A 23,194-nucleotide genomic window follows, 5' to 3' on the forward strand; every position below is an offset into this window, starting at 1 on the left:
ATCTAAAATTCCAAAAAATTGTGAGAAATATGGCTAAGGTAATTTACTCCTCGGGTGAGAAAATCCTTGGTTTTTCGAAAAACTCAAAGTTTTGTAAACAAAAAATTGATAGAAATGACCATATAATTGATATTTATGTGAACACCGAAATGCTGACAAATGGGCTGGTGATACCCTCGGGGGAAAAACGTCCACCAGCAGTGGCATAACGTTGACGCCTGGACTGATTCGGGTGTGTCTATTTTGTGATAAACTCGGGTTTAGTTTTCTGTAATTAGTTAATACTTCAGTTTCATGATGTATATCTCTTTCATATTCATTTGTTAAAATTTACTGTTTGCAATAGCATTAGGTGTTCTATATAATAAGGGTGTTCTTATCCCGTTCATAAAATAAATGCCGTATTTGTCAAAACCTTTTCAACTTTTGATCTTCAGTGCTGTACAACTTTGTACCTTTTTCACGTTCGATCTTTTATATCTGGGCGTTATGTATTCGGGTTTAGTTTTCTGTAATTAGTTAATACTTCAGTTTCTTTGTGTATATCTCTTTCATATATTTGATAAAATTTACTGTTTGCCATAGCACGAATTGTTCTATATAATAAGAATGTTCTTATCCCGGGCATAAAAACAATGCCGTATTTGGCGAAACCTTTTCAACTTTTGATCTTCAGTGCTGTACAACTTTGTACTTTTTTCACTTTCGATCTTTTATATCTGGGCGTCACTGGTGACTCTTGTGTGGACAAGGCGCATTTTTGGCGTATTGAATTTTAAACCTGATGCTTTTTGTTATCTATTAATCATGTTTTTCTTTGTCTAAATGTTCTCCTATTTATTTGTATTGTAGTCCTGTAATATTATGTTGTCATTTCAATGTTATATTTAACTTTGCCATTAAAGTGCGAGGTTTGGCATGCCATAAAACCAGGTTCAACCCACCACTTTTATTCCCCTTTAAAAGTGTCCTGTACCAAGTCAGGAAGATGCCATTATTATATTACTGTTCGTTTCTGTGTGTGTTGCATTTTAGCGTTGAGTCGTTTGTGTTTCCCTTATTTTTGAGATATTGAGATAAGACGTGGCACGGTACTTGTCTATCCCAAATTCATGTATTTGGTTTTCATGTTATGTTTATTATTTTCGTGGTGTTTTGTCTGATGCTTGGTCCGTTTCTGTGTGTGTTGCGTTTCGGTGTTGTGTCGTTGTTCTCCTCTCATATTTAATGCGTTTCCCTCGGTTTTGGTTTGTTACCCCGATTTAGTTTTTTGTCCATGGATTTATGAGTTTTGAACAGCGGTATACTACTTTATCGACCCAGTGGTGTAAATAATTTTTAATGGTATCAGGATTATAATTTTAAACGCCAGACGCGCGTTTCGTCTACATAAGACTCAGCAGTGACGCTCAGATCAAAATAGTTGAAAAACCAAATAAATACAAAGTTGAAGAGCATTGAGGATCCAAAATTCCAAAAAATTGTGCCAAATACGGCTAAGGTGATCTACTCCTTGGGTAAGAAAATCCATAGTTTTTCGAAAAATCTAAAGTTTTGTAAACAGAAAATTAATAAAAATGACCATATAATTGATATTCATGTCAACACCGAAGTGCTGACTACCGGGCTGATGATACCCTCTGGGACGAAACGTCCACCAACTGTAGCATCGACCAGTGGTGTAAATAGTTAATTTATTTGTATCAAGTAGATACATAGTTAGGATAGTTATCAAAAGTACCAGGATTATAATTTTATAATCCAGACGCGCGTTTCGTCTACATTAGACTCATCAGTGACGATCAGATCAAAATAGTTAAAAAGCCAAATAAATGCAATTTTAAAGAGCATTGAGGATCCAAAATTCCCCAAAAGTTGTGCCAAATATGGCTAAGATAATCTACTCCTGGGGTAAGAAAATCCTTAGTTTTTCGAAAAATTCAAAGTTTTGTAAACAGAAAATTTATAAAAATTACCATGTAATTGATATTCATGTCAACACCGAAGTGCTGACTACTGGACTGGTGATACTTTCGGGGACGAAATGTCAACCAGCAGTGGCATCGACCCAGTGGTGAAGAATTTACATAATATATTCTTCACCAATAACGTTCAACTGAATACTGTGGTAAACGATCAGCACTAAAATAAAAGCATATTCAAAACCCAATAGCACCGTCATTATCAAACACATATATTATGACCCTTATGATCACCATCAAGCAAGGAATCGCCTTGTCCTTACTTCGTAGCTTATTTATAAATAGACTTTTGTAAATACAAGCATTATAATACAATTGTATCCAATAGTCGTAAGTAAATCACATTTACATCTAAATAGCGAGTCATATGTGTCAAAACTTGACACGTTGCCTGATTAGGAAAGGTATTAGAACGCAGTTATAATCTCAACCCAAATATACGACCCCACATATTTCTAACTTCTTCAAGATAATTTCAGTTTTGTGAAATTTTGTCTTGTCTTCAAGACATATATTTTGATATTTTTTATTCAGGCAAACCATTTGCAAACATCATGAAATACTGAAGAACTTAAAATTATCAACAGCACAAGAAATTGCACATACAATAAGTACTACATTATCCACGATAGAGAATTTTAAATTCACGGATTTGTTGTGGTTTTTTCAAACCTTGGAAATTAAATGAAGGGAATGTTACAAATGTTATTTGATTTTGCCATGTGATTATGGACTTTCCGTATTGATTTTCCTCTGAGTTCAGTATTTTTGTGATTTTACTTTTTACAACATACAGGCAAGGACGTATATTAGAAGGATAGGAAACTCCCGATACCGCCTTGATAACATCCGAGAAGTATCGCGAATCGCGAGAAAACACGAGATCTGCAAAAAAGCTTCAGCGGGAAACGCCGCTTCGAAATTTCTTCATCAATTTGTAAGTATAAAACATTATATGAATAATTAAAAACATATTTATTAGTAGTTATTTAATGGTATTAAATGATATTTCACTACAAAAACAACATAAGACGCATATAAACATCGTTATAAGTGATCATAAGTAAGGATGCGAGATGCTGCCCATGATGCTGATGCCGAGGTGGTATGACCTGTCAAGTTGCATTGAAATTATTTATTCTAGTTGCATTTACTTGTACAAAATTATTTGATTTCAAGTTTTAGATAATATTTACGTTTGCAGATGAAAGTAGGGCGTCTTTTGATGTGTATTTCACGTGTAATATAACATATAAACCAACCCTTTTCATAAACAAAATGGCGACTTCCATAGAGAAGGGCCTTTTATTTTTTGCAGCTAAACTTGCATTTTTGGTGTTAAAAGACGCTGTAACTTGATCGAGTTCCTTTCCTTTTTTATATTTACGTTTGCATAGCAAGTATCAACTCTATTTGTCAAGAGTTTAGTCAAATATTGAAGTTATGTCACCCCTCCATCTTGTTTGTCAATTATTTACCAATCAGAGTAGAGATGCTATTTTGCAGCTATACTGTTGAATATAGGCTACACAATCACATATTGCATTATTTTTTCCAATTTCTTAGACATTTTTACACTTGCATAGCAAATTTCAGCATGTTGAGTATTTGATTAGATATTCAGCTACAAAATGAAACAAATTTCAACAGCTCTTTTTTTTTTCATTACATCTACCTATCAGAGCAGAGCTGCTAGTTTGCATGTATAAGGTCAATGCACATTGCATAAAAATGCATTAAAGTTATTTTGTCCCTTTCATTAGATATATTTAGACTTGCAGATTAAAAATGAGCTTCCTATTTTGGAATATGAAATAGATATTGAGCCTTTCTTTGCTAAAAAAAATTTAATTTTGTTTCGTTCTCAAAAGAACTGAACCCGACAATGCATTTCATAAGCAGCTCAAGAGTCAATATAGGAATAGTTTAAAACAAAATTTACTTTAAAGGACTTTTGTTTCTTACATGCTTTTGAGCATACTGAGCAAAATAAAGCCTATAGATTTGGAAGATGTGGTGTAAGTGCCAATGAGACAACCATTCAAACGGGGAAAAAAACCTCCCTATTTGGCATAAAAACATTCAGTCATTGGTTTTCCCGTTTGAATGGTTTTACACTTTTTGCTTTTATAAATTATTATTTGGATGGAGAGTTGTCGTCTCATTGGCACTCACACCCAATGTTCCTATATCTATATTTTTTATTTGTCTTATCCTTCTGTCTCGGTTATCAGGGTTGTAACATGCAATATTAGAAATGGTGGGTTTCCAACCCAGGATAAAGGGAATTCAAAGTATACGTTTCCCATTCTAAAATATTGAATGTCTTACCCCAAAAAAAACCATCTTGATCCTCCACTGGTCTATGTCGGTTGTTTATGCAAGGCAAGGCCTATCAAAAATAAAATATTGTTTGTTTCCCTAATCCAGACCGACCCTGCAAAATTGGTGCTACTCATTAATTTGTTATGTCAAAAGTCAAATTATATTTTATTCATTTTGGATTTTCAGGGTTGCCAAATTGTCCGATAATGTTCAAGCTTTTTGGAAAATTAAAATTATTTCCCTACCTACCTACCCACACCTGGCTTGGCAGGGTTGGTATTGTGGAAACAAACAATATTTTAATTTTGGCCCAACGAAAGGATGTATAACTTACAATTGAGAATTTCTGTAGGACTGAAATTTATAAGGGACTACTATTGAGATGCATATATCCATGAATTGAAGGCATGATTCATGCAAAATTTAGATACTCAAATATAAAAAAAAATAAGCTTTGGTATAATTGCCAATGAGACAACTCTCCAAAAGAGACCAAAATGACACAGAAATTAACAACTATAGGTCATTGCACAGCCTTCTTGTCTGATTTTGTGGTACTTTGGCTTGGGTAATTGAGCAACATATAAGTTTTCAATCTCCGAGGCTTAAGTTTTTAGTGTTGTCTCTTCTTTATAAAATGAGAATAATATTGTAAAATCAATTTGATAATTATTCCATTCAACCTGTTTTACTTGACAGATATTTTTTCATTAATTTTGTAAATTAAGTTGGATTTTTTTCTCTGATTATCTTCTATCATTTTATGTACCTCTAAATGTTTTCTTTGTTTTTTACAGGTTCTCAGGTGTTTACATTGACCAATTTTACCAAACTGATTGCATTGCCATTGACTTTGAAGTATTGAATAATCAGGTAGGTTTTTTGTTGTTTTGTTTTTTTAAATATATCATATGCAAAACTTAAGATTATTTATCAAATAGATAAAGGAAGATGTGATATGAGTGCAATTGAGACAGCTCCATGTTTACATGCCCAAGTAACAATTTATAAAAGTAAATCATTATAGGTCAAGGTACAGCCTTCAACACAGAGCATTGGCTCACACCAAAACAAGAAGTTTTAAAGCCCCCCCCCCCCAAAAAAAAAAAAATTACTTGTGTAAAACATTCAAACGGGAAAATCAACAGTAACCTTAACCCAACTTTAAAACATACTTAAAAAATAAAAGTTACAGTGGTCATTCACGTCATTAGGTACTGAAAATATTATTTACATAAATTGTGAAGTGAAATGTACATGTATATTTAAGGTATAAGCGCATTATGTTCAAGTTACACGACCAAATATTATATTATTGATTAATAATTTATAATGAATGTACAATCAGTGATATGGTTGGCCTTTTCCAAACTACTTCTACCCTTTTTATTGAGAAAATAGGCGTCCATTTTATTACATTGGGAAATTTAAAATAAACCCTGAACATGACTGGAACTACAATTTGCAGACCCCTTTTGAAGATGTAAACCCTTGTTTAAAATAAGACTCCTTATTGTGAGTGAAGATGCATAAATACAAAATGTAGACCCTCAAATCTGCACAAATAGTGATTCAGGCATGACAAATGATTTAATGAGTGATTTTCAGTTTCTACTCATACACAATTACTACTGAGACTGCACTGTTTGTGAAAAAGTAGTCTTTTTGGGAATAGATTTAAGCATATTTTTTTTCTAAATTGGGAATTTTCTACAGAGGAAATTGAAAAAGCCTTTATTCTACAATAATTTATAATTAAGGCAAACAATATCATGAATATCACTGACATGTATAAAGTACTAAATTGAAAATCACTGATATCAAAAATGCAATAAAATAATCATGTTAAGAAACAATTATTAATGCGGTCGGGGTTGCATAACAGGTTTTAGCATGCAGATTCTCTGGATTGTCAAGGTCAACATCCAGTGAAATAAAGTGGTCCAGTCCAGAACTGGAATTATCAATGTTTAAAACAACATCTACAGACTCTAACATGTACATTCATATGCAATACTCACACACTTCAGAAACAGGTGATCACAATATCAGTACATCAATTTCCAAGTATATATGTACGGTAGCTAACCCCTCCCCTCGCCTGTGCTTGCTAAAATCATTTGGTATACATCCGGGTGCGGGAATTTCTCGCTACATTGAAGACCTGTTGGTGACCTTCTGTTGTTGCTGTTTTTTTTCTATGGTAGGGTTGTTGTCTCTATGACACATTCCCCATTTCCATTCTCAATTTTATATATCAAAGTTAACACACTTTGACATACTGAATTTATTATAAAATATGATTTCGCATTTGGTATGAAATATATATTATTTCAGGTTTGCATATACAGGTTTTGGTCATTGTTGGTGTTTGTATGCTTAAATCGAATGAGTCAAAAATTTTAACGTTCATTGTCATCATGGTCATGTGAAACTTCCAAAAACTACAAGTTAAATAATACAAATAGTTTTTATACGCCCTTATTAATTTTTGGTATAAGAAAAATGGTATTTGAAAAAAAAAGAAAATGCCTACCTACCTATCCACTGTCTCAACCTTTGGGTAGGGTTTGGGCAAACCAAAATATTTTTAAGTGTGGCCCTATTGTCTAGAGCTCCCTATTGGGTTTTTTAACACATTTTATATTATACATTTTCTAGTTTTGGGGTTGTCCCTTCTGTTTATTAATTGCTGTCCTCATTACTTTATAGAATGCCTAAGAGGAAGAAAAGACAGAATGTGCCATATCACAGGAAAAGACGTGGAACTGGCAAATCAAAATTAGACAAAGCGCTGACTGAAATACATGCACTTACGCCAGACATTGCACCTGATGAAGATCTTTTGGCATCTGAAACAGAAGAGCTTACATGCTCCAGTATGGATTCAGTCTCCTTGTATCATTCATATTTGTCTGATAACCAGACCGTGGCAGAACTTTGTTTAGATGAAGAAATTGATGTTAATCAACATATTAAACTTAAATGCCAAGAAGAATGTGTAATAGCTTCAGAAGACCCTTACGAGGCATTGAAAAGGACAGTTTATACTAGTCTTACTTTTCCATATGTATACAATACTGCTTCCAGTATTTCATTGGTATTCACATAGTAATGCACGCTAAAATATGTAAAAAAAAAATAACAAGATGCATGATATATTGAACAATAAATAATAAAGAAAAAGCCTTCAATGGAAAAAAATGAAGTCTAGGATTTGTGATGAACATACTGCCTGTGTATTAGAATGTCAATGAATTACTTGGTGAAAACAGTGAAAAATAATATGATATAAAGTTAAAATAAAAGTAGTTGGTAACATTGGTGAATTGTATTCAAATTCATTGTGGTCGAGAATTGTACAATTTGATATAGCCAGAATGCGAAACCTTTTAAAATGATGCATAATGATTGCTTATTTTATTAAATAAAGTGTAGTAATACTATACAAATATCATTTCCGGGTGTTCCTGATCGTATGACAAACAGTACATTTATGCCCTCGAAGTCCCTTCTTCAATTTAATCTTATTTGTTAGTATGAATTGTCATATAAAGAAGCTAAAATGAAACAAATAGTTTTTTATGGTTGAACGTTTCTGATGAAGGTGATTCATGAAAAGCTTTTTCGATGTATGGAATAATTAAGTTAATTTGTTTTTTATAAGTTCAATCCTCGTAAGCGGCAACCTAAGTCATTAATAAAGGTTGATTTTCAAGCTTGGTAATAAGTATGCAAAGAAGACTGATCTACTATTAAACATGTATTGTATTGAAAACAACATATATAAAGTAATATTACATGTCAAACGCTGTTGATGACCCAATCGCACTATTTTATGTCCTTCGGTTGCTGTTCGTTTAAAAGATATTATAATTTAATGTTATTGATACATCATAAGACACATGTTTGAAAGATTTCTAAATGTTTGTCTATATTGAGTCATTGACCCATAATGGTGTACTTTAAGGTTACATTTCTGTAAATATTGACATTGCAATTTCCCATAGGAACTCCTTTTACTGCTAAAACTGTACCACTTTTACTATGAAGTTTTGAAAAAAATATTATCATAGAATGGAAAATTCATATGCACTACTAATTTTTTTAAAGGTCAAAATAAAGGGCTGTGCGGCATAATTTCGACGTTTATATGCCCCGAACTTCAGCTAACACTTAATGTCTTAACTACCCCTAGCTTGACAGTAGGATTACCACAGATTTCTATATAAACAATATGCATGTGTCTATTTACTGGTAACATTCCCAAGTTATGTCTCTATGAGATGAAACAAAGAGATCATAACTTCGAACCAGTATGTAAACCAAATTAATAATCTATGAATATTCTATATCTCCCCAAAAAAAAAGCCGTGATTTGAGAAACAGCTGTATTTACAAAGTACAACCTATATTATAAAAAACATTCCACAGCGATAATATCAGTGAAGTGATTGAAAATTGAAGATCTGCTGTTAACCTAGTGTCATGTGTTTATTTTTGTAAAGGTTTATCTCTAAACACTTAAAAAGCATTATCAGTAAACCTAACCATTCAAACGAAACATATATAATGATTATACGCCTTAACAACTATAACAATCAAGGTTTAGTGCAAACTGATACTTTAAATGTCATGTTTAACAGAAAATAAAGCATGTAGTAATTGTTAGGCCTGGATATCTTGTATGTATTCAAAGAGAAGTAAATCTGTATTTCTTTCGAAAAAAACAAGAAAGAAAACATTGCTGACCGCCCTTTACATGATTGATAAAATTACAGACATACTTGTCACTGTCGATTAACTTCGCATCGGTCTTGAACATGAAAAACGCAATGCAACAATTGTATAATTAATGAATGACTTAATGGCATTCGTACTTATTAAGTGGTATATTTCGTCTCTGTTTTACTGCAGTCATTTTTATTTGCGCATGATTAATCTACAATCACTATTTTTTGTTGGTATCATCATTGTTTGTTCATTAAAGAAAATTAAACTTTAATATTGGGCCTTTTATAGCTGACTATGCGATATGGGATTTGCTCATTGTTGAAGGCCATACGGTGACCTATAGTTGTTAATTTTTGTGTCATTTTGGTCTTTTGTGGATAGTTGTCTCATTGGCATTCATACCATATCTTCTTTTATATATTTACAAATCTTACAAAATACGACGGCATGAAACTTTTTTCATCACTATTTTTTTTTATATCATCATTTTTTGTTCATTAAAGATATATATACTTTCCAAATCTTACAAAATACGATGTCATGAAACTTGTTTTCCCCTTTTTTTAACACTAGCATTTGAACTCGATTGAATTTAACGCTTTTTTGCCAACTTGAAATCGTTATATGTGTTTCCTTCGGTTTTTGTTTGTGGGCCGGATTTTTTTTCGCTTAACTGATTGATGACTATTGAACAGCGGTATACTACTTTTGCATTTATTTATAGAATAAGGACCCGTAAAAAAACGATAACAGGAACAAAATGAAACACCAGAAGAAAAATTGTTTGAAACTGTCAGATTTTGTTTTTCTTTATTTTTGCCGCCTTAAACATGTTGAAAGATAATTATAGCATTTTGAAATTATCTTGGATGCAAAAGTTGAGGCTAAAAAAACAGAAGACAGCAAACATTGAAAAGGTAATTCCAAGATTATTTTGATAATTACAACATGTACAAGATGAATGTTGATAATTACAACATGTAAAAGATTAATGTTGATAATTACAAGATTAAAGTCTACAATTTAAAAAAGGGATGTCCCTAACATATTTCGGACTGAAAAATCTCTACGTAAAGTCTATAACTGTTTGAAAATTTAGTTGTTATACGAACGTTCCTACAAAAAAACAAAATTCATCTTATATTTCGTATTTGAGTATTGTAAAATCAACCAAAGTCTTATACATTTATATGTATACATGCACTTGCATCAGGTCGATTTCTAATCGACGCAGCTCATATCATACCCCACTATGCTAACATTAAAAGATGTTGAAATACCATTAACCACAATTCAATTGATATAATCTACTATATAGAATTTCAAAAAAAAATCCTGTTTCAATGATATAATTTACTACAAATAATTTCAAATAATGTTCCTGTTTCTTTTTTTTATACATTATTGGCATATAATACTTGTGCAAATGTTCTGCCTTCATCTTAATAAAAATCAATTAGAAGGTAAAATATGCTAAATTTAATATACAAAATTCACTTACATTTTATTGTGACTTTATTTCCTGCAATCATTTTTCTGTTACTTTTTATTTTCGTGATTTTTTTCCGTTACTCTTTTCCTGTGACTTTTTTTGCATGCATTAAATCGGTGGCAAATTAAGGCAGATATTCAGTTTTTAGAGAACTTTTATTTTGATTAAGAAAACTTTTTTAATTTTTTTTCTAAAATTATTACATATATAACACAAATTTTAATGTTTTTTTAATTAGAAAGACTTAATGAAATTACTGATAAGGAAACAAACTGTTAGTCTCGTTTTAGTGGCGCAAAGAAATGTGTCCTATAAGACTACAAGAATTCGATCATCAACAGAAGGAGAGATCTGAGCTACAAATTAACAGATTACAAAACGAACTTTTGGTGAAAATGATTACAAGTTTCAAAGAAAGTCGTGTGAAGATCAGGTCAAATTCAATCGCAAACTAAGCGTAACTTTAAAGGAAGCCGATGCGAGTCCAGGGACCCAAGTGCCGGTTTAGCCAAGCAGAAAATAGCAGAAGGTATACAACCAATACGCTACAGACAGAAATTAGTGAAAATGGCCGATTCGTCCGAGATGGGATGGAAAGTGGTACACGAATATATAGCGATTCCCCTCGCAGATGATTCAGAGGACGACCGTAAGATTCTGAGAGCGCAGACACGAGCGGAGAGAAAAACAAAATCAGAGAAAGCCAGGAAGAAAAGACCAACGCCATATAGCAGGCCAACTTCAACTGCTACTTCTAGTGACGCAAATGGGAAAGCAAGTGGGAGGCCCGGAGTTTGCTATAACTGCCACAAGTCTGGTCACTGGAAATTTGAATATCCAGAGAAAAAACGAAAGTTAAGTACAAATTTATTTAATGTTAATAAATTAAGTAGCATTTGCTCATATTTAGTACATGATAATAGTGTTTAGGTGAATACGAATCACCTAATTGATAGTCTTTAAAGTATTTCATGAATGATGATAGTATTTGTTCACTCGAGCGTGAACGTATCGAACAGGTGTCTAGCCAGTTAACGGTAAATTCAAGTTAACTCACACCTGTAGGTAAATTGAAAAAAATAATACACAAATGGAGAGGTATAGACACAAGTATGTATATTTTAAGTGTTATAGAAAAGGGATACGGTATTCCGTTTAAAGTACTGCCAAAATTGTTATATTGAGAAATAATAAATCTGCTAGGGATAACGGGGAATTCGTTATTAGTGAGATTTTAAAATTGACAGAAAAAGGTTGCATTTCATAAGTTAACGATATACCTTTTGTGGTTAATTCTTTAACGGTAGCTTTTAGTAGATCAAAGAAGCCCCATGTAGTTTTGGACTGTAGGCATATCAACGAATGCATACGCCAGTTTAGGTTTAAATTTGAAGATAGTACAGTTGCAAGAGAATTGTTTGAAAAAGGCAATTTGTTGTTTAGATATGACCTTAAAAGTGCATAAACTCATCATAGATACCAGGACTAAATTTTGTATATACGCCAGACGCGCGTTTCGTTTACAAAAGACTCATTAGTGACGCTCGAATCCCAAAAAGTTTAGAAGGGCCAAATAAAATACGAAGTTGAAGAGCATTGAGGACCAAAATTCCTAAACGTTTTGCCAAATACAGCCAAGATAATCTATGCCTGAGGTAGAAAAGCCTTAGTATTTCAAAATTTCAAAATTTTGTGAACAGTAAATTTATAAATATAACCATATCAATAATAATCCATGTCAGCACAAAAGTGCTGACTACTGGGCTGGCTATACCCATACCCATATCACCATTTGGAAATATTAGAGGAACATAGAACTTATTTAGGTTTCAGTTGGGATTTCAATGGTATAACAAAGTTCTTTGTATTTAATGTTCTTCCTTTTGGTCTGGCCAGTGCGGGTCATATTCTTACCAAAGTTCTTAAGGAAGTGATAAAATATTGGAGAAATCAGGGGTTGAAGATAATAATGCATCTTGATGATGGGCTTGGAGTTGCAAATGATTTTCAATCAGCTGAAAGAACTAGCTCGTATATAAGATCTAGTTCGTCTGAATTTGGTTTTTTAATACTAATAGCTGAAGAAAAATGTGTTTGGTATCTACAGCAAAATATGACCTGGATCGGTTTGGTATGGGATATGGAGTTAGGGAAACTTGGAGTTTCCAGTGAACGTATTGACAGATTAGTTGATGTTATCAGTAAAATACTTTTCAGTGTCGAAAAAGGAAAAATTTTGCACAATACAAAGTTTGTTGCCGGAATTGTTGGCCAGATTATATCAATGCAAGAGGGACGAAAGATACCTAAGGGACAGTCAAACTCGTAAATCTAAAACAAACTGACAACGCCATGGCTAAAAATGAAAAAGACAAACAGAAAAACAATAGGACACATGATACAACATAGAAAACTAAAGAATAAACAACACGAACCCCACCAAAAACGCAAGCTGCGTTAGGTAATTTAGTTAGGCTTAGAACTAGAGAATTGTATAACTGTATACTATTAAGGGCAAGTTGGAGGTCAATTGTCGCTCTGACAGCCCCGGCTGTCGAGGAGCTCAGATACTGGTTAAATTCCGTAACGCAGTTAAATGAGCAAGGTAATGATCTGCATGAGTCAGATGTATGTGATTTGGTGGCGTTTACTGATGCCTCAGAAGTAGGTTTTGGGGGTGATATTGTGCCGGCAGTTGATGGCATATGTGCCGAGTCGGTCTGTGACTTGTTAGAAATTCTGACTGACGGTGGTCTAGAATTACCAGGTAACAATTTGAATACTGAAGTAGGATGTTGGACAGTATTGGAAAGTGGTAAAAGTTTAACATGGCGTGAACCTGAAGCAGTAAGCAGAACAGTGAAAAGTTCGTTAAGATGTTTAGAAAACCATTGTTTAAAATTTAATACAGACAATGAGAATGTATCTAGTATACTATTTTAACGAGTAGTTAAAAAATGATAGCAAAACATTGGAACTGCAAAATATTGCTTGTGAGCTAAATTATTTATGTTCAGAGAACAATATAAAAAATAAAGCAAATTGGATTCCAAGAGAACAAAATAAAATTGCTGATGGTCTGAGTAGATATTCAGATTGCGACGACTGGGGTAATAAAGAATCTGTATTTCAAATGTAAGATAAGTTATGGGGTAAACATACAATAGAAAGATTTGCTACAGATTACAACACTAAATGTTCGAGATTCAATTCTAAATGTTGGTGTAAGAATACAGAAGCAATTGGTGCGTTCTCACAAAACTAGTTTGGTGAAAACAATTGGTTAGTACCACCACCAAATGTTGTTTGTAAGGTTATAAGAAAACTGTGCAGTGATGAGGCAATTTGTACATTGGTGGTCCATTGTGGTATTCTTCACTTTATTGGTTGATGTTGCATGATATTTTTGGAAATTTGAAACATTTCATAAAAGACAAACCTCAAATAATGAGCGTTAGTCCTGTTGTTCCCGAAAGGGGAAATATATGAAATTTTCCTTGATTGCATTTAAGATCAGATTTGATTTTGATTTTATTTTGTATTTTTTGTACAGGGTTAACGCTTGGACGTTTTGTAACAGAAGCCGTGGAGGATAGTGGTATCGGAGAGGATCATCCTTTACACGATTTGGTGGATAGTTTTTCGTCGAGACTGTTTGATTCCAGGAGTGACAGTACAGTTAGAAAATATAACTATGCTTTTAAAAAATGGAAAACATTTTCGCATGAGCATAATTTGACTTATTTGCGGGCATCGCCTTTTCATGTTTCCTTATATTTAGTTCATTTGCTTGATTCAGGTGCTACATACAGTTCAATCAATAGTGTTTTTATTAATTAATTCATTAAATGGGCCCATGACATGGCAGGTCAGTTAGATCCTACAGAGAATGCTTTTGTAAAAAATATAGTTGAGTCGGCTAAACGTACTGCTAAAGCTCCAGTTGTAAAGAAAGATCCTGTCTCCAATGATAATTTGATAAGTTTATGTTCTATGTTTCAAGGGTCGAATGATTTAACAGAAGTTAGGGATCTGGCTATGATTTTACTGAGTTATAGCGCTTTTCTTAGATTTAGTGAGTTGAGTAATCTGAAATGTAACGACATTATTTTTAAAGATAATTATTTAATTGTAAGGATTTAAAAGAGAAAAACTGACCAAAATAGAGCTGGAGATGAAGTTTTAGTTTCTAAAGGTCAATCAATGGCTTGTCCCTTTGACAAGTTATCAAAGTATGTTGGTTTGGCGCATTTGGATATTTTTTCAGACAAGTATTTGTTTCGTTCATTGTACAAATCTAAGCGAGAGCCTGGTCTAATTCAGGTTAATAAACCTATCAGCTCTAGCACAGCTAGAGAATGCATATTGAAGCGTTTGAAATTAGTTGCTCCAGAGTTTATAAACCTTGGTTTTCACTCTTTGAGGTCTGGTGGTGCCACTGCGGCGGCTAATTCTGACGTTAACGAAAGGTGCTGGAAGTGCCATGGTAGATGGAAAAGCGATTCTAGTAAAGATGGTTATGTGGCTGATTCTATTGAAAACCGATTGAAAGTGTCGAAGCAATTAGATTTATGATTTATGAATCGCAAGTCTGATGTTAAAAATATTTTTTTGTTTTATATGAAATTTATTTGTTTATACAGTCTAGCTATCTATGTTGTTTTCTATATACACAAGCAGCAAGCTCGTCGACAAACATACGTTTGTGTTTTAGTTGTCTATTGGTAGAAGTGTTGCTATGTTAGGAAGATAAGGTATAGAGAAGACTTCCTAATTTCCGTGGCACGTAGTGTAACGGGAATTAATTGTCTTCTCACGTAGTAGTTCGAAGGCAGATGATATTTAAGGGCGGGAAAAATTCTTGTGTTAAATGATAGGTGTATATAAGGTCATTTCTAGCCCTGCCTTACTTGAGTGAACATCAATTTTTTTAACCTGTACGTTAAGAAACGTTTTATAAGTATTTTGTATATATAAGTATGTTCAAATTAGCATTAAAGTTAACACTTTTTGTTATATATATAGGTGGTATGGCTATACAAACGTAATCGGATTTGGTTATTCCAGACTCATTTCTGTCTTCAAATTATTTTTCATTTAGCCGCAGTCTTTTGACTGATACCAGATTCTTTGTTTTTAAATGTTTTCTTAAATGTGTTTTGAACATTCTTATATCAAGTGCGGTCCAACACCTGGGGTTTCGCCTGGCATCTGGCAAAAGGACACAGGTTTCTAAAAGTAGGTTTTTTTCTGGACGGCCACGAAACATTTAGATATTATTAGTAGATATTAGAAGTCATTATGATTGCCACAAATGTTTATGTGTATTGATGTGACATGTTTGTACATATTTGTTTAATACAATCGGCAGCTCAGAATACACACAAGCAGCAAGCTATAAAAAAAGATGTGGTATGATTGCCAATGAGACAACTATCCACAAAAGACCAAAATGACAGACTTTAACAACTATAGGTAACCGTACGGCCTTCAACAATGAGCAAAGCCCATACCGCATAGTCAGCTATAAAAGGCCCTGATAAGACAATGTAAAACAATTCAAACGAGAAAACTAACGGCCTTATTTATGTAAAAAAATGAACGAAAAACAAATATGTAACACATAAACATAAACAAAGCTAGTCGATATACACAAGCAGCAAGCTAGTCGACAAACATACGTTTGTGTTTTAGTTGTCTATTGGTAGAAGTGTTGCTATGTTAGGAACATAAGGTATAGAGAAGACTTGTATTTACCAGTATTGACCAGTATTTGGTAAAATATCGAGGCGCTATTTATAAAAAGGCGGAAGTAATTGATTTTGTTAGGGATAATAATTGGAACATAACTGGTTTCCATTTCAAATCTTTTAAAAAAGGTAAAATTTTGTTAAAGTTAAAACAATATCTGAATTTAGTTGTAAATGTTGTACTGTGTCTGAAACGCATGGAAAATGTTCTTACGAGTTTGTTTATAGCATATACACCAGATATCTATCTTATAATCGATCGAACAACTAATTTACATATAAAGTCTGACATTGGTACCGGTGGATTATCGGATTTATCCAATCGAGGAAGTAAAATTGTTCAATTTTAAAGTCCGAGCTCTGGCATTTATTTACTCATATGAAATTGGAAAAATATCTTGAACAACAATTTCTGAAGGTTGAACTATGCCTGCGTAGTAAAATCAAAGGTTATGACCTTTTAACTTAACCAATAATCAATGTTCATCGGCAACCATCCGTTGATTAATTATTTTTAAACCATGGTTTCACAAAAGGATTAAATTGCCAAAGAATATTTATTTTCAATCAATAAATTAACAATCTATATGTTTTATATATACCTGAACATAATACAAAGTGGTGGCATTTTTAAATGTTGAGAAGTGACTGTCGTACTGTAGTTTTTAAAAATTGTTATTTTAGTCAATTTAAAATCGGTACTAGGCGGAAACACAAAAAGTGTGACATATTCATATGTCATATTGTTTCATGACAACTCTATTGTGCATAGCCGTGGTACTAGGTAATGTTGGATGTGTACTTTATATGTCTTTGAAATGTGTATATTATTTCATGACACCTTTATTTTGCATAGCTGATACTCACAGGCACTTGTCTCAGAAAAAAATGTCCTATATACCTTAATATAACACTTGTCTCAGAAAAAAATGTCCATATATATAGGAATTTTTTTTCTGAGACAAGTGCCTGTGCTAATACTAGGTAACAGAATAATTCTCGAAAAGACCAACGCATGTTTGATTTTCGGAGCTTAATCCGTTATCGTGTACCACTACAGTATGAATATCCTTTCAACATTACTATTGTACCACCAGTGGATTGCATCAGAGACCCAAGACACAACAAGCCACTGATTAACTAACTGAGTTAAAGGAGTTCTAAAGTAGCCGGTTAAAAATCTTCAATGGCAAGAGAAGTACCGCTACACTTTCCTTTTAAAACAAATGATAAATTCCGACCTTTAATCCTTCTGAATTATTTTCATCTGTTTTGTTTTCCGTTGTTGTTTTAGTTTGAGCACACACTGTAACATTGAGAGCATGTTTGCTTATAATTTTGTTATATGTCTTATATGTCATCTCAAGGGCTCAAAAAATTACTAGTGTAAATCCATTCAAACGGGAAAACCAACGGTCAAATCTATATAAAAACGAGACACGAGAAACACTTATGAACCACATCAACAACCCCTGTTACGTGATACATGGTCTAACATGGCTTCCATTTAAAAAATAAGTGATTCGAACCAGCAAACCAGCCCTCTCTCTCTCTCTCTCTCTCTCTCTCTCTCTCTCTCTCTCTCTCTCTCTCTCTCTCTCTCTCTCTCTCTCTCTCTCTCTCTCCCCACACACACACATACCCACACTATCTCTCCATACCAGACAATGTTTAGAGAGTTTACTGACAAAATCGGAAACATAGGCATATTTATCGAATCGGCCAATGTATCAAACAATTGTTTTGTCGACATATACCGTTCACCTTTAATTATTTATACTATGTTATTCAATTGTATGCAAGTTGAAATGCCTATAAAGTTAAAAAAATCGTTTCTTTTCTGTTTAGATGATATTTACACGAACGTAAAGATTCAATATGGGGTGTGTTCAAAGTATTACCGAAAAAAGTGGCCAGCAGGTGTTTGACGTTGGTACTGAAAGAAACATTAAATTTTGGAGGCGCATTCGTGATGATGCTTCAAAGGTCCTTGGTGACTTGAGTAAAACGAAAGACACTCCTCCGTCATATTACACGTTAGAATATAAAGAATTATTAGAGAGATTTTTAAACCTTTACGCTTTTTACGGGGGAAATATTCCAAAGTATAGATTTTCAATAAATGGCGATGCAAATGTTGCTCCGTTCCCTTTACCTGTATATCTTCCCGGAACACCATTTTCGACCAGACCTTGGATAACAAATTGGATACAATTTGATTTGCAACTGTCCCCAGAGGGCGCTTGGCACATGCTGCCTAAGTGTGGATCGCCAATACCAATATTAACTCCAGAGCAACTATATAGGTCATGGTATACAGTGGAAAACACTTTCCGATGTGGTTCTTTTGACGGGGAGGCTGCATGGGATGTTTTACCTGTTGATGTAATAAAAAATGATACAACAACACCGGAACAGGATATGATACTTCTGAAGAGAAATAAAAGAAAAGATGTATATGATGAAGAGAGAATGAAAAGAAGGAGACAGGAACTCATGAAATACTTTATAAAGACATATGACACTCTAAATTTTGATTACGAGAAATATTTAAAATTTGCACAGGCGTTAGAAGCTGGTTGGCAAAAATTTCAACAGCTCTGTCAAAAGTGAATACTCTGAATTATGATTTATAATTTATTTATACAGATTCTATCATTGCTCAATCATTTTGATTCCATTTTGTTATATTTTCAAGTAATATGAGGAAGGCGCTACCTTAAATGCCAGCTTTATAATGTCCTAGATATTGATTGGTTGTTGGTTGTTTAACGTTCAGTGGCAAATATTTCATGCATGTTCAGAACGAATGTCCAAGGCTACAATAACGTTTTGTTTATGTCTAAAATAAAATTATAAGCTCAGATGGAAAATGCTATTTTTCTTGAAAAAAATATTCTGATTCCCAAATTGATGAATAAAAAAGCATAGGACAAAAAAATATTTTGAATCCAGATCTTTGCCAAAAATGATTTTATCTTTCAGATATGCAAATTAAATTTAACTTTTATATATCTAAAAACATAAAAACTTCCCAAACCACACATGTCAGTCTGACTACACAGTATTTTTTAGGTGATAATAAGACTATATTTGCCAATTTGTTATGATAAACCTTAATACTAGCGTTAAATTTTGACTTAATAATTTTAAATGATAGCGCTGAAGGGCTTCGGTAAAAAAAAATCTGACTCGAATAAAAACATTTGTATTTCTGATCATCTTCAGTTATGAGTTCTACATCAATATCTGACATGTACTATTAAATTCAGAGTCAGTTTTATGTCATTTCTTGCATATATTTTTTTTGTTACATGTACATAATGTAGCTTACTTTTCAAGTTCTTATATGATAGCAAAAAAAAATGAGAATGGAAATGGGAAATACAAGCATCTTAAAAAAAAACACATTTGGTTTCAGACAATAACTTGAGTTAAGTAAATGGATTTCCATGAAATTTTACCAGGAGGTTCATACACAAAACTCAAAAGGAAGATAAGAATTGATTTTGGGGTTATAGTACATTATTGGGGGTATTTTTATTTTTTTATTTTGGGTTTTTCTTCCAAAAATTACCTTATTTACATCAATTATACTCATCTAGTACAGATTTGGCAGGAGATGCACTCAAAATATGGTGTTTTAAACATTTTATCTGTAGTCTGTGCATTTTTCCTATGATGTACATGTACTTCTTGATTATGTTGATGTGAGTATCATGATAAAGAAAATATATTTGGTAACCGTAAGTATATATTCACAATTGACATGCACCAGAGTGAGAAAAGGATCTTCTTTCCCTTTAATTCCAAAAATTGCACATGATTTTTTTCTCTCACAGAAACACATGAGTTATTTGGTAAATAAAACATTTGTCAATGTTTGAAACTTTCAGTAATAAAAATTCAGTTTAGCTTGTTTGAATGTTTCACTGATTGTGTGAAAATTTTAACAGCAATGTACAAAACACTTGAATAAATTGCATTATCTGCAGAATTATTGATAACTTTCCTCACAATAAATTCACAAGGACATAGAACTAACATATTGTCCATGCTATTCTGATCTGAGTTTTATACATACATATACTGGCATGGCTGTGCTGTTTCAAGTTGTCTTCTTTTTCTGTTTCCTAAGAAGTATTTGTTTAACCTGTCCAGTCACTATAAAGTGTTACAATTCTTATTTAGACGCAACACATAAATAGTGACCAAAAAGGTTCTGCTTTCACACGAGAGGAGCTAGAAAAAAATTAAAAGTACACAATTTAAATAGTCAGTAGGACTTACTATCATATGGAATGAAGGAGATATGTACATGTAGTTCGAGACTTCTGCTGAATAGAAATATGTGGGTCTACCTGTGCCTGTTTTCAAATTAGTCCATATTGAAGTTTAAAGGATCCAAAATTAAAATATGTTTGATTTCAACTGACATTAAAAAAAAATGGTGTTATTTATATGCTCAATATACATCTGCGGTCGTATCAGGCTGTGCATGGCAAAGCATTTTATTGCATTTAGGTTTGTACTTTTTTTTGTGGTCATGAAAATAAATTTGCTATCATGAGAATACCCTAATTTTACCTAAATTGTCAGGTTTTTTTACCAAACTTTTTTTTATGTACCAGACAAAAGTTTATTCTGTGCTTATTTTGTAGACTTCCCTTGTTTACAATAGAGTTATACCAATTTAATTTTGAGTCCATGTAGAGTCATTGAAAAATTAGTTTGAAATAACATCCAAACAATCCATGATCCTGTAATGAGACCAGTACCCAAATTCCATACATCTTTACATGTATGGTTAATTTCAAATCCTTTAAACTGGGATATAAAAAGAGATTTTGTTTTATTTCATGCTGTAACTATTATTTTTGGAAGAAAAGGATGTTCATGGTAACACATTTAATTTGCTCATTTTATTGGAACCCAATTGAACCTTTCCATAGATTCACCTGATAGTTACCTGTCCATTTTAACTTTTTGCAGTTCTATTGTCCCATTGAACAAATACAACAGGTATTGTTCTCTGTATAGTTTATAGTCACTCAGACCTTTAAATTTCTTCTAAGAGAAATCTATCACTTATTAATTAATGTACCAGAGTAAAAAGATGATAATAAGATAATTTCACATGGTGAAACAAAACTTGTAAGTTTTTTGCAGGTATTTTTTGTTGAATAGGTGCAATTTGGTTACTGAGTACAATTTTTGTACTGTGATGTTATATCATAAGTGTGTACTGCTAAAAAGGTTGAAATGTGAACCTGATAGTGATATAGTGATAAAGTACTTGGTAGAGTGAAAATGTTTTGATCAGGGATAAACTGATGCATAAAATATGCAGGCGACTGCTGCAGCTTGAATTTTAAAGGATGTAGCCCACATTCTTCCAAGTAACATGCCCTATATACACATCATGGTTTATTCTCATGGGTTATCATAATAACTCCATCTTCCCATAAAATCCAATTTTGGACAATATTGAAGCATACAATATATACAGTAGTCAGTTCTAAATGTACAACTCAGACTCAAGTCTCCTTTTATGATTAAACTTAGAGAGAGAAAACAAAACAGTTTCCATTTCCTGGGACTGTATAAGGTGTGACATAATCAATGAAAAGATGTCTTGAGAGTCTGCCATTTAGAAAGTACAGAATAAGAAGATTGTGAATTATTTGAATGTTTTAACTGTTTGTTAAGTTTTGAATTAGTCTGTGGACTACCAAAGGATCCAGAGGGAGACCCTTTTCTTGGGGGAAAAATGATGATTATATAGGGAATAACTGAAGCATGACTGGAGCGCCCCGTCACCCCCCCCCCCCCCCTTTTATGAAAAATGCTGGATTCGCCATTGACTACATGAATAACCGTGATCACATTCAACTGTATAATTATCACTGTTCCTTGGTGTGGGGAATAATGATATGTGGCAGATGAACACAAGGAGTCATGGTCAACCAGTGCACCGGAGTTTACCCCGCATGCCCGACATGGTCAATTTGTAAAAAGAAATGCGAAATATATTGCTTGCAGAGTTTTTTTTCTGTGTTCCCATGGCTGGACGGAACTTTTACGCTAAATATGTTATCGTTAACTGTGATTTTGTGACTTTTGAATGAAGTACCTGTGATTATTTAGGACATTTGCTTTGACCTCACTGATAATGGAATGTTGAAGCAGACGAAACATGGCGTCGGATGTTGTTGTCATAACTTCGGTAATTTCCGTGGTACAATAAAATTTAAATAAGCTACACAAGTAGCCAACATTCCTGAATTCTTGTTTTTGCAAACAAATAAAAATTCATGTCGTATTTAACATCGAATTTATTCCGTTCTGCCTGTTTATACAAGATCGCGATTGAACGAGAATTTTGGCAGCCATTAATAAAAAATAATCGTACGAGATTTAACGAGAGTGACGAAACTTTTCAGATGGGTCGTCTAGCAAGAGTTATCGTTCTTTGTCTCAAAACGATGCTTCTACCATAAGTGCCAGCATAGCTGGCATATTAAATTAAGATATTATATTTCTCACTTTAATAATAATGTGTAGTTTTTAAATTTAACGCGCTACCTAAGCGGTATATATTTTATTATGCTAAGCCGGGTTACACTAATGTCCTGACAATGTCCTGACAATGACCTGACAATGTCCTGACAGAAATGAAAATGCTTAATACTTTTTTATTATTGGAAGGATTTACTTGAAATTTGGAATCAAGCAAGATGAGAACTTATACTTAATAAATAAAATTTAAAATAAATAAAAAAATATTTTTAAGAGTTAGAAAACTTGACCTGACCAACTTGACTTTGAAACTACTAATGTCCTGACCGATATGATCCGGCTAAAAAATGTTTTATTATTGACAGGATAGACTTCAAATTCGATACCAAGGA

General features: G+C 33.0%; 1 protein-coding gene across 1 annotated transcript; it reads left to right on the top strand.

The window, feature by feature from the left end:
* The first annotated feature begins 18,155 nt into the window (after nucleotides 1-18,155).
* On the top strand, nucleotides 18,156-18,896 carry LOC134717900 (uncharacterized). The gene has a single exon (XM_063580397.1). It carries the CDS (start codon nucleotides 18,162-18,164, stop codon nucleotides 18,894-18,896), a length of 735 nt encoding a protein of 244 aa, XP_063436467.1. The 5' UTR covers nucleotides 18,156-18,161.
* Nucleotides 18,897-23,194: the final 4,298 nt, after the last annotated feature.

Source organism: Mytilus trossulus, chromosome 5 (assembly GCF_036588685.1).
Source record: "Mytilus trossulus isolate FHL-02 chromosome 5, PNRI_Mtr1.1.1.hap1, whole genome shotgun sequence".
Taxonomy (NCBI): domain Eukaryota; kingdom Metazoa; phylum Mollusca; class Bivalvia; order Mytilida; family Mytilidae; genus Mytilus; species Mytilus trossulus.

What these genes read in the sequence shown, in the direction of transcription:
- LOC134717900 (XM_063580397.1), top strand. Translation starts at nt 18,162, where the DNA reads ATGGGGTGTGTTCAAAGTATTACCGAAAAAAGTGGCCAGCAGGTGTTT.